Below are 17,323 nucleotides of genomic sequence, written 5' to 3' on the forward strand. Positions count from 1 at the left end.
CGTTCATGCTGTGTCCCACCAGGACCTCCTCACCTGCCCAAATGGGCACCTGTCCCCATTATCCCTGACCCCTGCCCCTCCCACAGCCCCTGGCACCACCAGCTCCTTCTCCGTCTCCGAGATCTGACACCCCCCCGGCCCCTGGGCTCCTCCCGTGAGTGGGGCACGCAGTTCCGTCCTTCTAAGTCTGGCTGGTTTCATTCAGCACGAGATGGTCCCCAAGGTCCATCCAGGCCGGAGCAGGTGTCAGAATGGCCGTGTTTGGAGGCTGAATGACGCCCAAGGGGTGAGTGGGCCACGCTTTCCTTGTCCAGCCGGCCTGGGCGGCTCCCACCTTCGGCTGCTGTGAGCAGCGCTGTTGGGAACTCCGGCCCGCCATCGTTCCAGCCCCTGCTTCCGACTCCCGGGTCTGTCCCCGGAGGCAGGACTGCTGGGTCACACGGTGACTCCACACACAGCCTCCACGTGGCTTCCCACGGTGGCCGCCCCGCTTTATGTCCCACGGGCAGGGCACCGGCTCCCCCCTTCTCCACCTCGTGGCCAGCGCTTGTTTCCTGTGTTTTGACAACCACCCTTCCCGTGGGGGTGTGGTGCTGTCTCCCTGTGGCTCCAAGGACGGCTATGGTCACACCTGTGTGTCTCAGATCGCCCTGGCTGCTGGGTGCCAGGACATGGGGACCCCTGGGTGGGAGGGGGCAGTGGCAGAACCCCAGAGACAGGCAACAGAGGGGCGGGGCCGCTCGGGAGACTGGCGGAGCGCGGAGAAGGGGCGGGTTCTACAGAGTCTGTGGGAGGAATCAGTGAACTGATTGGTGCTCTACGTGGCTATCAAAGAGAAAAGCCGGGAACCGTTTCGAGGACCCTGGCTGAGCAGTGCCGGGTGGCGCTGTCACTCGCTGGGTCAGACATGACAGCTGGCTCGGGGCGTGTGAATCGTGAGGTGAAGCTCTCGCCCGCTCTAGACCCGATTTCCTCCGCGCGGTGGGGTCCGGAGCCGCATGCACCCACGGGGTGAAAAGATCCGTGGCCCGTGTTCCTGCTGGCTGCCCCCGACCCCCGGGGAGTGAAATATCTCTTGGACTCTTGTGATTTTGCGTGAATTTTATTTCTCGGACATCTGCTTGTTCTGTTCCCGGCCACCGTGAGGCTCGGCCAGGGGTGGCGCTGCTGGGACGGGCACCGGGGTCCGGGGAGCTGCCAGTCAGAAGGACCGCCTGCAGACCACGGAGGAGCCCAGGTCCTGGTACTCCTTGCTGGTGACCCACATGTCCTTGAAGGTGGAGAGGGAGCACAGCATGGAGCCGCCCACCCAGGCACCGTATTTGGAAAAGGGGCAGGTGGACACCTGGATGGGGTCGAGGAAGAGCAGAAAGGGGGGGAAGGGGGAGGGGAGGGGGAGAGAGGGGGAGGGGTCAGAGGGCAGAGAGCGGGAGAAACCGGAATCAAAATACTCCTCTAAACTGGGGCCACACAGTCCAAGCCCTGCACCAACCTCTTCCCCCGGAAAACGCAGCCCCTTCCACCTTTAAAGGGGTTGAGTCCGCCTCCCACCGCCCGTGGCCTCCTCGGGGTCACGCCAACACGCATGGCACGTTTATACGTATATAACGTCTACGTGTAAGCCTTGTGTATTTTGAGAAAACACTTTAAAATGCAGATAAAAAAAAATTCCCAAGCACTCCAAGGCGGAGTGATCTCCCTCTACGCCCAGCACGGCCGTCCAGCCCCTCGGGCCCGGCTCCCCGGTCCCGTGCTCTCACACCCACCAACGCCGGTCCTTCCCGCCCGGCGCTCAGGACGCCCCGCAGTGCTGCGGCGCGGCCGTCTCCACCTGCCCTGGCCCGCGGGACGCCAGAGGCTCTGGAAGGTTCAGGGCACTCGCTCCAGGTTCGCGGACTTGCCCACGGGCCCTGGCTGTCGGCACAGACGTGCTGACGGTCCCAGCACACGGGACAAGTGCGCGAGGAGGGGAAGGGGCGGGAAGGGGGGCCGACACCGACCGGGGAAAGCCCGCGGTGCTGCACAGGCACGACAGGGAAGCGAGCCATCCGCTGTCTGCCCTGGGTGGCTGGGGGGACGCACCTCCACGGCGATCGTAGGCGACACCAGCGCGCACAGCTCCCTCTGCATCCGGGACCTCAGGCCCACGCAGGAGCCGGTGCCGCCAGACAGCACGATGTTGTCGAAGAGAATCTTCCAGAGGGCAGGGTCGCAGGAACTGACGCAGCGGAAGGCGATCATGTGGGCGCCCAGGCTGTGCCTCCCTGTGCGGGGGCGGGGCGGGCAGAAGGGGGCGGGGCCTGAGTGGGCGTGGCGGGCCCCACGGTTTCTGTCTGCCCCGCCCAGCGCTGGGCCGACCCAACACTCATCTGAAATCTCTGCACCGGCCACACTTTTCGAGCTCCCTCCCGGTCTGTGGTTTTGCATTTCTGCTTTAATTATCTTAAATTCAGGACATTTGTAAACAGGCGGCGTATAAATAATGCACCAGGAGAGGCGTGCCGCCCAGCCTGGCCACACTGGACAGATAGCTCACACTCCCCCTGGGACTCCTGGCCTGAGAAAGGGGATAATAGGAGGTAGGGGGAGGGTGACAGGCTACGACCCCCAAACGACTGCCAGCTAAGGGACAGGCACACAGTAGGTGCTTCATAAGTGACCGTGGACATCAGAGGAACTTCCGAAGTGGGGCGCTGACTTGCTACTGTTTGCTCCTCAAAGTAGCATCTGCTCCCGCACACCCACCTCCTTTTCTCCGACACCGTGCCCCCCCACCCCGACCGCCCGTGTCCGCGCCCGCCCCTGCACCTCCCCTCGGGCTCACCTATGAGGTCGGTGTGGAAAAGCACTTCGGGGGCGGAGAACCTCTCCTGGCCGAGCGTGATCTCTCGGCCGTCGGGCAGGAGGCACTTTTCTGTGGGGGGAGGCGAGGGGGCTTCCGTTCTCTCCTTGTCAAAGTCCATGGCCACGTAGCAGTGCTTCTCCTTCAGGTGCCGGATGCACTCCCGGTCCCCTGGGGACGAAAAAGAGGCCCAGGTGGAAGCGGGAAGCTGCGTGAGACAGGCTCACACACGCGTCCCCCCGCCCACCCAGGGAGCGTCTCCCCGGAGACACAGCTGCTCGCAGCGGGGACAGGCGGCACTGATGCTGCCCTTTCTACTTCCGCCTCTTGACCCGCAGGCTGCCCTGGGGCCCGGGTGTGTGGGGGAGGAGGGAGAACCAAGGCGTGTGCAAGGAGGTACAAGCGTTTGAAAACGTCCACATTTGAAGGTCGTGGGTGAACCTACTCCCTACATGCATCTGGGGGGCCGGAACCTCCAAGTCACTGCAATCACCCACTGAAGTAGGTGGGTGTCCCAACCGCACCCACGAGCCGCTCACAGGGGCCCCTCCTCCGCCCAGGCCGAGCTGAGCCCCTCCCGGGCAGTGTCTGCAAGGGCACACTCCGACCCCTCTGGGTGACAGACGGCAGGTTTAGGCCCGGCTACGCCTTCTGGTACCACAGTTTTAGATTTCTTTTACCGCTGCTTTTGGGTGTGGGTCGGCGGGCACCCCTGCACCAGCTCTCCTGGGAATCACACCGATGCTTCGGCCCACGGACATCTAGCTTCCCCCTCGCCCCCCCGCCACCTCACCCGGCCTAGCCCTGGTCTTCTAGTCCCCACCCGCCACACTCGTCGTCATCGGCTCCTTCTCGACTCTTTCCCCCCCACAACCGAGGCTCAGCCACGCCCGCCTCTGCTCTTGGCCTCTGGGACGCTCCCCCCACCCAGCATTTCCCCTTCCTCGGCTACTTCAGGTTTTGGTGAGACAAATCTACATTCAAATCCCGCCTCTGCCATTTACCAAGCGCCTGGTGTTATGCAAGTTCATCCTCCACTTAAAAAACCTCCCTTTTCCTCAGCCGAGAGGACGGGACTCACCGCCACCCACAGAACCGTTGAGAGGACGAGAGGGGGCAATGCCATACAGACCCCGTTGGACACCCGGCTCCGCCCCAGCCGAGCCCCCCGCTCTCCCGTGCTTCTGCTCTGACCACTGCTGTGCCGAGGGCCCCACACCTCACTTGGTGTGGGCGCAGGCTTTGTGACCGAGAAGCCCACGTGGTGCGACACTGGGCTATAGGCTTGTGGGGGGGGGGGTGGCGTCCAGTCCAGGCACGGGGTCAGCAGGGGGACAGGCACTTCTGCACCTGAAGTCCTTGGTTCACATCGCAGCAGCCATACCTACTACTAGTCAAGGGAGGTGGGAGTCACCTAAGCTTCCTCAGCCTCTTCCTCCTGCAGTGGAGATCCTTGATCGTCATCATGGCATGAAGCAATGAAAGAATGTGTGGGAAGTGCTTACCGAGCTCAGTACCTGGTACAGGACATGTACTGTGTAGCTGATCGTCAACATCATCACCATATCACTGTCATCACCATCATCACCAGCAGCATCACCACCATCACCATCATTATTACCATCATCACCACCACCATCACCATTATCACTGTCATCACCATTATTATCCCTATCACCACCACCGTCAATCACCATCATTATCACCATTAGCACCATCACCACCATCATCACCATCACCACCATCACCACCATCACCATTGTCATCACCACCATCACCATTATCACCACCATCACCACTACCATCGTCATCCTCACTGTCATCATCAACAACTAAGTGTCCGCAGACACAGATGGGTTGTCGTTAGAACTTCGATGCTGGTCAAGCAGCCTTAGCTTTACACTGAGGGCTGTAGGGGGAACAAGCCAAAAAACTATGCCCCCAGGGACTGGTGTCTCCCGCCAACACAGCAACATCCCACCTGTGCTTATCAAGGAGTTCCCCTTGGCCGACAGTAGCTGCATCAGGTACAGGGTTATGTCTTGGCCGGCCACCTCCATCTTCATGGTGGACTGGTGCAGAGGGCAGCCTTCACTGATGGGCACGAAGTGCGTCATCCCTTCTCCGGACTCGATGGCTGTCCCTGCACGAGAGAGCACCTGGCAGCGAGCACACAGGGCGCGGCTGTCCTTACCCACTGGCGAGCCAGCGGGGGCAGCGCAGTTGGGCGGGGACGCCTCGGGCCTGGGACTGCCCCGTCTCCCCCACAGCCAGTGCGCTGCTCGGAGGGCCTCTGGTCAGACTCGGGGCTGACCGCTCTGGACAGAAGTTCACAGACACGCCTACTGACCCAGACACGCACGCGCAGCAGCAGCTGCCAAAGAGGAGGACAGCCCGAGCACTGAACGGACCGGCATCCCTCGACAGGCGCCAGAGTGTCGGTGTCCGGATGCCTGGAGGAGGCATAGGTTTCGGTGAGCCGGGGAACCGGCGCACTCTGTGCTGGTCAGAGAGGGTGTGACGTGGTGACGGGGACAAGTGGCCTCATGTTGTGTGAGACGGCTCCTTCTGGGGCCGCCCACAGCTGACCTGGGCCTGGGGAGTTGGCTGCTTTCACCTGCTGAGCCTGGTAACCAAAAACTTCAAGTTTAAGCCCTGGCTGGCATAGCTCAGTGGATTGAGCACGGGCTGTGAACCAAAGTGTTGCAGGTTCGATTCCCAGTCAGGGCACATGCCTGGGTTGCAGGCCATAACCCCCAGCAACTGCACATTGATGTTTCTCTCTCTCTCCCTCTATCTCCCTCCCTTCCCTCTCTAAAAATAAATTTAAAAATTTTTTTAATTAAAAAATAAAAATAAAAAAACCACAAATATTGAAAAACTTCAAGTTTAAAGGCAGCAAAATGAGTCAAGATGAACACCGCTAGCCACAATGGGGAAAAGGGGTGAACCCCCCTTTCTGCCAGAAACACGTGAAAAAGAGGGCACGGTACAGGGAACCAGTTCCAAGATGCTGGAGGTTGGGCGACGAGGGACAATGGTCTCTGAAAGGCCAGACACCACCTGATGGACAAGGAGAGACCGTCCGCCCCGACACTCGCAGACACTAGACTCCTGAGCACAAGCGTAGCAAACTGAATCCGACAGTGTATCCAAGATCAGCCCAGGTAATCCACCACATGAGAGAACTAAGGGGAAATCCGTAGCGTTGTATCAGCAGGTGCAGGAAATGCACCTGATGACATTCAGCGGCCCTCCATTCATTAAAAAAGCCTCACTCTCGTCCTGAAGAACTCCCTCACCTCGACAAAGCCTGCCTACGGAAAACCTCCAGCTGACACTGAACCCCCCAGTGAGGCAACAATCTCCCTCTAAAATCAGGAACGAGACACATATTGTGCTGGAGGATCTCGCCAAAGCAGCCAGGTGAGAAAAAACCGTGAGAAGCATCCAGTTTGGAAATGAAGAATTAAAACTCCCTCTAGACACCGGGATTACCTAAGTAGAAAATTCTATGAAATCTACAAAAAGAGCTACCAGCACCATACAGGCAGGGGTCTAGTTAGGGGACCAGACACGGTACCAATGCACAAAAATCAGAAACAACCCGAAGCTGAAATACAGACGCCGTTTGCACTAGGACTCACCCGCCGTTTTCATCGGTTGGAAGAGTCAGTGTCGCTGAGACGTGAGCGCTCCCCAAATTAGTCTGTAGATTCAGTGCAATCCCAACCGAACCCCAAAGAAGCCTTCGGGTTTGAGGTCGACAGACTAGCTCTAAAGTGGGAATGTAAGGAAGTCCGCATGGCCGACACATCCCCAAAGAGAAGAGACCGAGGCTGTACATTACACGCTAACATTGTCTTGTTTGGAGACCTAGAAAGCCGCAGTGGTCAGTCAAGAGAAGGTGCGTCATTAGCCCACAAGCAGACCGGTAGGACAGGAGAGGAAGGACAGAAATACGCCAGCACGTCACACACGCTGACATGTGACTTTCCGCCCACCGTGCAGAGGGAATTCAAGGAAGACGGTGGAGTCTTTCCAACCAGTAACGAGGGAACAACGGGCCATTTGCACAAAAACGCTTCGCTCGCACCTCCTACGGAGTGACAGTGTATTCAAAACGGGCCCAGCACTCGAGGCGAAACCACAGACCGTGAAACTGTCGGAAGAAAACACGGCGGGAGGCCTGCGGATTCAGCACAGATTTCTGAGACGTGACACCAGAACAAGGGCCCACGGAAAACCGAACTGATGAGGTGGACAATGCATTAAAGTGGGAAACCCCTGCCGGCCAGAGACACGGCAGGAGGCAGGAAGTCGGGCCACAGACTCGGAGCCGACAGCCGCGAACACGCCTGCCGGCAGACGCAGCCAGGATGCCACAAGAGTCCTCTGCCCGCGCGGCCAAGTAAGAGACCGGGTGAAACGTTTCAACGCACTTGGCTGCAGGAGATAGGCACAAAGGAACTCACAAACACACATTCCATGTCACTGGTTGCTAGGGAAATACAAAGCAAACCATGTTGTGACACCACTGCATACCTATCAGAGTGGCTAAAATTCAAAGGCCGACCATTCTAAGTGCTGACGAGGACATGGAGGAACTGGAGCGCTCACACAGGGCCTGAGGAATGCCAGGCTTTGGCAACGAGCTTGGCAGGTTCTCTGAAAAGTTACCCATCCACCTGCCCCACAACCCAGCTGCCTCACATCTAGACATTTACCCAAAAGAAATGAAGGTGTCTGTCCAGGCAAAGCCCTCCACACAAATGTTTGCCCGGCTTGATTTACAACAGCCCGGAGCTAGAGACAACCCAATGTCCCCGCGGAGCTCAGCAGAGAAGCAAAGTGTGGCGAGTCGCGCAGTGAAATACAACTTGGCAACAGGAAGAAATGAACTATTGGTACAAACAACAGTCTCCAAACAAGTATGCCGGGGGGTGGTAGCCATATAAAATGCACAGATGCTGAGTGATTGCACTTGTACACGGTTCCAGGAAACGCAGACTCATCTGTTGGGACAGACCGGTGGTTGGGGGCAGGCTGGACAGGGGCAGCGTGGGGGCGGCAGAGAGGCGTGCAGAGGTGACGGGTGCGTTCCTCCTCTTGGCCGCACTGATGGTGTCATGAGTGTGTCCCTGTGTCACAGCTGAGCCAAGGGTGCATCCCAACCTTGGGCACGAGACTGTGCGTCCGTCACACCTCGATGCAGCTGCCACAGGGGGGGGGGGACGCGAGTGGAGTGGGAGCGAGCCGTCTGCCCCGGAGGGTGAGGAAGGGAGGAGGCTGGGAAAGGGCTGGCAGGTGTGCGTTCGGCGGATCGTTGTTTCCCTTCACAGGTGCGGGGAGGGAGCAGGGAATGGGCGGCTGAAGCGAGGGGGCGGGGCTTCTGCCCCAGGTCAGGTCACTCACCCCAGGTGAGGCCGGAGGCGTAGAGAGAAAGGACTCCTTGGTTGGCTAGATACAGGGCAGGCACATTGAAGGTCTCGAACAGGATCTGCGGGGCAGCATTGGGGAGGCTGGCAGCAGGCCGGCGGGCAGGAGGCACCTGCCCCCCACCCCCAGAGGAGCGCAGCGATGGAGTCAGGGAGCTGGACACGTCAGCCCCGTGTCTGTGGGCTCAGGGCGACTGCCTGTTTCACGGCAACAGAGGCCACAAGAGCTGGTGGCCCCATGTCAACTGCAGGCCAGACGCCTGGTCCCAGCATGGCGGGGTCAAGACGGGCCTCCTGGGCACTCCCAGGGGGTGATCTCACCGAGCAAAGCGAAGAAGACACCCAAGGGAGGCCAGCCCCGGCCCCACCCCGCCCCCTGCCTCCTGGCCGCTTACCTGCGACACTTTCTCTTTGGTGGACGGGGCGGCGGAGGGCGGTTCGGTGAGCAGCAGAGGGTGCTGCTCCGGCGCGGCGCACAGCACCCGGTAGAAGGAGTAATGCCAGATCTGGGGGCGGGCGGGGGACGCGGTGAGGCGGCCGCGGCGAGGTTTGCCCAAGCACTCGGCGTACCGACGAGAGGGCAGACCGTCTACACGGCGAGTAGCTTCTTCGGGGTAGTGCGCAACTCGACCCAGTGGGGAAGACGGCGTGGCTTCGCAGAGGTCACGGCCCCCACGGGTGTGTGTGTGTGTGTGGCATCGACAGGACAGGAGTGGAAAGGGCCTCGTGGTCTCCTGGGGGACAGACCCCAGCCCCAAGATGACCGGCAAGCCTGTGACTCAGGGAGGGGCATGGGCACCCTGAGGGCATGGGGCGCAGACCGGGCCAAGGTCCCAACCCGCCCCCCCCTGCCTGCCAGGTGCCAGGCAAGTGGCTGAACCTTCGAGGGCCCGCCCAGTCCCTCTGCTGGAAAGTGGACGGCGTCCCTGCCTCACAGCTGAGGAGGACTGGGGACGAGGGCGTTGCTGGAAAGCCCAGAGGGCACGTCTCCTGGGGCCACGGGGCCAAGCCCCCCAGACGGTGGCTGAAACCACAGACGTTCACGTCCCCTGCCCTGGAGGTTGGAAGCCCAAGACCAAGGTGGCGGCAGGGACGGGGAGCTGGGCCACTGCGGGAGCCCTGGGTGCTGCGGGCTGTCCCTCTGCAGGTGCCGAGGTGGCAGGGGCCCCGTGACCAGCACCCCCTCCTACCCAGCAGAGCGACAGCCCACCTTCTCCATGTGGTCCCAGTTGGTGACTCTGGCCCGGCAGACGGGGCGCAGCAGGTTGAGCTCCACCAGTCGGCTCTGTACCTCGTCCCCCAGGAACCAGTCCTCCTCGTCCAGGCCCACCAGCAGGCCCTGGAAAACGCGGGCGGGGCAGGTCTCGGGGGCGGGCCGCCTGCACTCAGCCTGCGCGTGCAGCCCCACGGGCTGCGGCCTGCTGTCGGGCGGTTCCGGTCCCCGTGCCGGCCTCTGTGTCCCTCTCTGGCCGGACAAACACCCAGGGAGGTCTCCTCAAAGGCCCTGCGAGGGTCAGGTGCTCCCGAGGGACCGCTGCTGGGATGCCCGTGGGGCCCACAGTGACGCGAGGACCAGGGGGTGACCACGGAGCAGGCGGGGGATGGAGGGGCCGTGGGCAGGGAGGCACCAGCTTCCACATTCGCTCCGGGGCGTCGGCGGGGAGAGGGTCTGCAGTTTGACTTCGTTTCTGACACTTTTAGGAAGAGGGACCTAGCTCCTCTCGGACCGAACCGTGTGTTCTGTCGCTCAGAGGGGCCCTGGGGCTGGCCCTGGGCTGATCTGGGCCCACCTCTAAGCAGACACCAAGGCAAGATGTGGGCGTGAGAGAACCCACAGAGGGCGCCAGCCACCCAGGAGAGACCTCTGGCCTCTGGCCGCTGTCCCGGTCTGGGCCCGGGTGCCGCAGAGAGGGCTGGGCAGGGGGCCCGGGGTGCTCTGTCACTGAGGGAAGGCTGGGCCCGGCCATCGGGAGTTCTGGAGCCAAAGTCACTAACAGGGCAGCCCTGTGTCTCCCAGGGGTCTGCCTGGGTGTCCCTGCCCTGCTCGGTTGGTGGCCTTGATGTCACGGCACAATGCCGCTGCAGTGCCCTGGGGCTGAGGGCCCGGGCTGCAAGGTGCGGGGCAGCGGCAGTGACACACCGTGGTGGTGACACGCCGCAACGGTGCCAGGGGTTTCAGGGACAGGCCCACTGTGGAGGCCGCCACAGCCGGTCGGCATGGAGCTTCTGCATCTCAGGGGCCTGTCGTTCAGGTGGAGCGCTGTGGACGTGGGGCGAGATCCCCCGGCAGCGAGCCCCGGAAGCTGCAGGCCCTCTGGGAGCCCCTGCCCTGGTGCCGGTCACACGGGACAGTGACATCCAGACCGCTCCTCGGGCAGTGACGTTCGGGGGATCAGGATTCGGTGGAGTCGCCCACCCCACCCACTCTCACGGGTCAGTGAAAAGGCAGGACAGAATGCCCGACAGACATGGCTCTGCCCAGTCCCCCGTGGTCCCCACCGTGTCCGCTGCCCCTGGGCAGTAGCGGGCCCCTGTGTATCTTAAAGGTACAGCTGCTTCTCAGCGCCCACACCACTCTTATAAGGGAGAAAGGCAGCCCTGGCTGCTGTGGCTCAGTGGATTGAGCGCCGTTCTGCAAACCAAAGGGTCGCCGGTTCAATTCCCAGTCAGGGCACACGCCTGGGTTCTGCGCCGGTCCCCAGTAGGGGGTGTACGAGAGGCAACCACACATTGATGTTTCTCTTCCTCTCTTTCTCCCTCCTTTCCCCTCTCTCTAAAATTAAATAAAATCTTTTTTTTTTAAAGGGAGAAAGGCAAAAAGCACCCAGATGGGCGCTGTGGTTCCTTCTGCGCAACTGTCTGCTTTTCCAACTTGCGTCGCCAGCCGGCCCCTTCAAGTCTGTGGTCCTCGCAGACCAGCCCGGCACTCGGCTTGGAGACACGAGCCCTTGGCCCCCAGCCTGCTGAGGCAGAGCCGGGGGTGGGAGTGGGGTGCTCCGGTCCTCTGGGTTTGCCAGCTGAGCACCCAGCGTGCCGCTGCTGCCGCTGCCCCAGGCCCCAGGCCCCAGGCCCCAGGCCCCCTGCCTGCTCTGAGGGTTTGACTGTGCCAGCCCATGGGAGGGGTCAGGGCTGCCATCCCAGTGGGCACCCCCGGGCCGAGCACCACCCTGGGGAGGACCCCCATCACTCACGTCGTTCTTAAGTTTCCCGAGGATGGTCGGGAACACAGCCAGGGGCATCCCCATCCCCGAGAAGCCCACCTTGCTGAAGCCGGAGCCGAAGTCGCCGACGAGGGGCACCTTCATGGTGCTGGCTGTGACCAGGCGGGGCTGCGGGGACAGGACGGTTATTCGTGCGGTTTGCAAGGCACTCGCCCCGCCCGGGCCAGGCTCTGCCAGGCGTGGCCTCGGGCTCGGAGCCCACGGGATGCACGGGGCGCCCCGCGGGCCTTGCAGGAGGCTTCCCACACCCAGGGCGGGCCCTCCTGGGGGGCGAGCCCCAGTCTGCGTGCTGTGGCCGCTCGTCGGGAAGGGTGGGCTTTCGGTGACCCTGACATGGGGCGGCCCTGGAGGAGAAGGGCCATGGGGAGCTCCCCTAGCACTTTTTTCTGTTTCAGTCCCCACCCGAGCATGTGTTTATTGATGACAGAGAGAAAGGGAGAGAGAAACTTTGATGTGATAGAGAAACATAGATCAGCTGCCTCCTGTAGGTGCCTTGACCAGGGATCGAACCCACAACCGTTCAGTTATGGGACGATGCTCCAGCCCACTGAGCCACGCTGGCCGGCACAGAAGAAGTGTTTTTAACAGCCAGAGGAAGAAGGTGAGAAGAAGTGTCAAGAGAAAACACTACCCCGCTAACACACCCAGCAGCCCCGAGGTGCCCCCCACTAACACACCCAGCAGCCCCGACCGAGGTGCCCCCTGCTAACACACCCAGCAGCCCCGAGGTGCCCCCCACTAACACACCCAGCAGCCCCGAGGTGCCCCCCGCTCCACGCCCGCATCCCCGCCGCTGCCCCTCCCTCTCACCGTGAGCGCCCGCGACGGGGCGCGGCCCCTGTGGGTCTGACTCTCAAGGGGGTTTCTGGCTATTCAGCAGTTGTTGGTCTTGCTCAGTGACATTTCCTCTTCCTATTAAAACAGAAGAAGATTCCGAAAGAGGTTGATGCAACTGTGAAAACACCCAGGCCAAGGCAGAGCTGCGGGAACGAGGAGCCGCAGGAGAGCGGCCGTGTGTGGGCAGCCGCCGGGCACCTGCCAGCCCCTCCCCCCCCCACCCCCGGGGGGCATACTGCTCCCTGCGACCGAGTGACCGGGGATCTGAACCCCGAAGAGCGCCCATCTGTCCACACGCACGCACCTCTCCAGAAGCCACGGCCTCTCTGCCTCCTTAAACCCGGGCCTGGGTGCGGGGAGCCCCTCCCGGGGGCGGGGGCCGGCCGCCCGCACAACAATTGCACTGTGCTGTAACAGCAGTGACACCTCAGGGGCAGTGCCAGCCTGACAGGGCCCCACCTGCCCCCTGTCAGGGGTTATGTTTGCTTCCCACTGTTCTGTGCATGCTTTCCAGGGCTTCGAGCGTGCGGCCCTCCAGGGATGAGTCCCGTGCAGGGCCACAGGGATGCCAGCCCCAGCGTGACCTCCCCAGGGCCTTCTGGGGTTGGGGGGCGGGGAGCCAGAGAGGGCCAGGGCCTCTGTTCCTCTGGGTGCATGCCGGCAGCCCGGCGCCTTCCTCGCACAGAGATAGACCAGGGCAGGTGACAGAGCACGTGCATTTCAGATGACCGTGGGGGACTTGCCTCACCTGCCCGCCCCATGTAAGAGCATCAAGACACGGACTGTGTCTGGTCCCCAGAAGGCGGACCTGTCCCTTTCCACTGCCCAGCCCCCGGCCTGGACCATCCTCCACCTTCTCTGCATGTCTCATTTGCATTTTCCCGGTGAGAGATGGCACTGGGTGTGTCTTCATGTTCATCGGTCACTTTGTCCAAGTCACTTTCTCATTGGGAAAAAGTCACTTGCCTGGCTCTGGCTCGCTGGCCCAGTGGGTTGGAGCATTGTCCCAATATGCCACCGTTGTGGGCTCGATCTGCAGCCAGGGCGCATACACGAATCAACCAATGAGGGCACAAGTCAGTGTGATGGTGAACCGACATTTCTTCTCCCTTCCTCTCTCTCTAAAAATCAGTTGAAAAATTACAAAAAAGAAAGGTCATTTGTATGACATTTTCTTCCTAAGCCCTCACCTACGCTGCACGCGAGCTCCCTCTGGTGGCCGCAAGCATCATTGCGCATGCCTCCGGGACCGCCTTTGCACTCCCTCACCAGTGTCTTCTGATGAGACCTTGTTCTTAGCTTTGCCGAAACCCAGGCTCTTTTCTTGAGTGGTTAGTGCTCCCATCGTCCTGCTGATGAGTCTGCCTAACCAAGATCAGTCTCTCGCTTCTTAAGATTTTCTTGGTTTCCCTTTTACGTATAGGTCAGTGATCGATCTCAATTTTTTTTTTAATGATGTGACTTTATTTTTCTCCTGTGGGTATCCATGGGACCAAAAAGCTTGTACTTGTTATTTTTTCATTAAAAAGTTGCTATTTCGAAGCCCTCTTTCCCCCGAGACTTGCGAGGCTCCTTGGCACCTGGCCCCGTCCGCAGTGAGCAGGCATGGGACGTCCCTTCCCTGTGAGGGTCCCCTCACGTCCTCTCTGAAACACTTCTTAGACCTCAGGGCATCCCAGGTCTCCTACTTTCCAACACTGAATTTCGTTCTCAGAGTTTCTTGGTTTGGGATGCTCTAGTAAGAGCTTTCCCCCAAAATCTTTATGTCCCCACTTATTTTTGTGCTAGGGTAGGAATGAAACATTGACCTTGGATTCTGCAAACTGGGTAAATTCCCTCATCATGTTTCACAGACACCTTTGGATTTCCTACACCCACCGTTGTGCCAGAGGGTCCCCAAGGCCACCCTCGGGCTCCGTGACGTATGGGTGGACTTAGGGGACCAGCATGTTGCAGCATAAGGAACGAATCAGAGTCGGCCGAAGGAATGGGCGTGTGGGTGGCCCCCCGAGGTGCAGGCCGGAGGGGAGGCCGTGGTCCCCGGACCACGGGGTGCAGGGGGCACCCAGGGCAGCTCAGCAGAGACTCGGCACCCAGGGCTTTTCTGAAGTCCTGTCACATACGCAGCCCGGTCACTATACAGCCCTGTTACACATTGTCAGGGCCCAGACGCAGAAGGAAGGCAGGTGTCCGGCCGAGACCGTGTCGTTTCTACAGTGCCACCGTTCAGGCACAGCTGTCACAGCAGCTGGGCATCCTGCTGAGTCCCGCCCCCAGAGCCCACTCGGGGTCCTCCCCTCAGACAGGCCCTTCTGGAGAGGCCGGACTGCTGAGTTAGCTCTCTCGGCAAATCAGTCTTGTGAGTTAATTTACTTGATTGTTTTTTCCAGTCTACTACGCCTTTCTGCTGATGTCCTCGCCCCTCGTCCTCTCTGAGGTCTCTGGTCCAAATGAACAGGACGTGAGGGAGGCCTCCCTTGTGTTGCCCTTTGTCTCACGGGGAGACTCGGAAGTTGGCGCCTCCCCACGGGCTACTCCGCCAGCTGCAGGTTGTTTGGCGATGCTGTGCCAGGCACAGGACGCTCTGCTTTGGTCCCGGTTTGCCAAGTTTCCCTCCTGAGCCAGCGTGTCCGTTTGCGCAACGTGTTTCTCTTTCTGTGAGCAAACGGTTTTCCTGGGAAACTGTTTTGAACCCTCACCCAACACCCACTGTTGTCCAAGGGAGAGGGACAGACACTGATCCGCTGCCTCCTGCACCCGCCTCGACCCGGGGTCGAACCCGCAACCCAAATTCTGCGCCCTGCCTGGGGATCGAACCTGCGACCTCTTGGTGCCCGGGATGCCCCTCCCACCGAGCCTCCCGGCCAGGGCCCTGTGGCTTCTCCGTTCTGTTCACGCGGGGAAGCACGCTGATGGGTCTCTCAACGTTGAAGCGAGGTGGCGACCCCAGGGCAGCCCGGGGTTCCTGGTGGCGCGGTGGACTTCGGGAATGCGGCGGGTTCAGCGTGCTGATAGGATGCCTGGGAGGATTTGGTACCGGGCATTGGAGTGTAGCTTTGTTTTTTCATAATGCCTTTGCCAAGTTCTCTGCCAAGGGTTGTGCTGGCCTCCTGAAGTGGGACGCCCTGTCGTGCCCCGAGGTGTGCCACTATGTGGGCGTCATTTCCTTGGAAACTCTGATGGAATCCACCCCGCCAGGGCACCTGGGTCGGGTGGTGTCTGAGTCAGAATGTTTTAAAACAAAGAATCCAATTTCTTTAACTGATAGAGAGCTATTCAAGATTTCGGTTTCTTCTCCAGTCCATTTTGGCAAAGTCCGTTTCTCAAATGAGGGTTGGTTCTCATTTCTCCAGAGTTACCAGAATGGCCGGCAGGGGGCTGGGGCTGCCCCCACACCCCGCGACAGCTCCCCTGGTCCCCTGGTCTCTGGACCCCCGTCGTCTGCTCCTGGTGTGGACACCGCGTCTCATACACACTGCCCAGGGTCTAGCAGCTTCACTCAATCAGCACTTATCTCTCCTCTGTGTCCCTCCGCCTCCCTAGCGCTCCAGGAGAGGCAGAGCCGCCGCTCAGGGCCCCACGCCCACGGCTGCCGGCCCCACCTCCGCGCAGAGCTTCCTGGAGAGGGCGGCGGGGAACCAGTGTGTGAGGTGCGCGCCTGCCAGGCGGGGAGCTAGATGGTGGGGGATGATGACGTTTCTCCTTTGATACAACATCCCGCCAGCAGCTGCCAGGTAGCAGTGAAATGATTGGAGCAGAAAGGGCGGGGTCTCTCCTGCTCCGCCCCAGTCCCCGCCCACCTCTGGTTCCCGCCTCACGGATAGTGGAGGCTGATCCTAACTAACTCCCACTGCCCACAGAGCAAGCTGCCGAGGCTGAAGCTCACAGGGAGCGCGTGCCTCCTGCCCACGGGGAGCTGGGGGTGCGAGGCAGCTCGCTCAAGCTCAAGGCTGCCGCCAGGACTGGCGGGGCCGTGGGAGCTGGTCCAAGTTCACCCGGCTGGTTGCACACTGGAAAAGCCAGTCTTCCATGGTGGAGACCCAGACTCTGAGCCTGGGAACCTCCCGCAGGGAGGGGCCTGGGAGCCGGAGGAGCGCCGGGGCCCTGACTCACATGCAGGAGGCGGGAGGCTCTGAATGTGCCCGCTGGGGTTCCGGCACCTGCCCTGTCCTGGGGGGGGCGTCCACACCTCATGCGGCCCAGGGGGCAGAGCTCTCTTCCTGAGGGGCACCACCTCCACCCCCCTCGGCCCGTACAGAGCCTTCGCCGTCTCTCTGGTACTGGCCCCTGGGGCACAGTCCCGCAGCCCTTCCCTGAGGAGGACACAGGAGGCCAGGCCGTCCTCCCAGAGGCCCAGGGGCTGTGCTGCACTGAGAACAGGATGTGCTTTGTAAGGGCATGGGCCAGCCTGGTCTCGTCTCACTGCGCACACAGGTGGGGCCTGGGTCACCCTGCCCTTGACTGAGAAGGGGCGGGCCTCATCCACGCAGCGCGTGTACACAGGGGAGTGAGCCAGGGAGGGGGCACGGCCCGCCAGGCGTTTGCCGAGCGAGCTGCACGGGAGATAGAGCAGAGAGAGAGGTGCCAGTGCACACAGGCCTTGCTAGCTGAAACAGGCAGGGCCTAGACCTGTCCCTCAAAGCTGGCGGAGACGCCCTGTGCAGCCAGGCCAGCGGCCCAGGGCCACAGCGCTGCAGGTCGGGGAAGCCAGGCTCCGTGCTCACAACCACCCCACTCCAGCCTCCTTCCAACGAACTCGCTCAGTGTCTGGAGGAGGAAGAGGCGAGGTCCACATTGCTCACGGCCACCCGGGGCCGTGCTTCCCGGCCCCGCTGGTATCCGCATCACTCGGGTGGCTTGTGACAAACACAGCCGCCTGGGACCCATCGTCCCTGAGCTGGAGAGGGCAGGGCGGGGCACTGGCACTGGGAAACGTGTCAGTCAGGCAGGTGGGACCCCGGCCCTGACCCCTGCGGGCTGTTCAG

General features: G+C 61.2%; 1 protein-coding gene across 1 annotated transcript; it reads right to left on the reverse strand.

Moving 5' to 3' along the window:
• Nucleotides 1-1,092: 1,092 nt before the first annotated feature.
• Nucleotides 1,093-11,708, reverse strand: LOC114489983 (actin-like). Its single transcript, XM_028503871.2, has 8 exons — nucleotides 11,472-11,708; nucleotides 9,491-9,619; nucleotides 8,676-8,786; nucleotides 8,258-8,342; nucleotides 4,824-4,985; nucleotides 2,825-3,013; nucleotides 2,083-2,264; nucleotides 1,093-1,345 (listed from the first exon to the last, which is right to left on the reverse strand). Exons 1-8 carry the CDS (start codon nucleotides 11,583-11,585, stop codon nucleotides 1,202-1,204), a joined length of 1,116 nt encoding a protein of 371 aa, XP_028359672.1. The 5' UTR covers nucleotides 11,586-11,708; the 3' UTR covers nucleotides 1,093-1,201.
• Nucleotides 11,709-17,323: the final 5,615 nt, after the last annotated feature.

Source organism: Phyllostomus discolor, chromosome 6, assembly GCF_004126475.2.
Source record: "Phyllostomus discolor isolate MPI-MPIP mPhyDis1 chromosome 6, mPhyDis1.pri.v3, whole genome shotgun sequence".
Lineage (NCBI taxonomy): Eukaryota > Metazoa > Chordata > Mammalia > Chiroptera > Phyllostomidae > Phyllostomus > Phyllostomus discolor.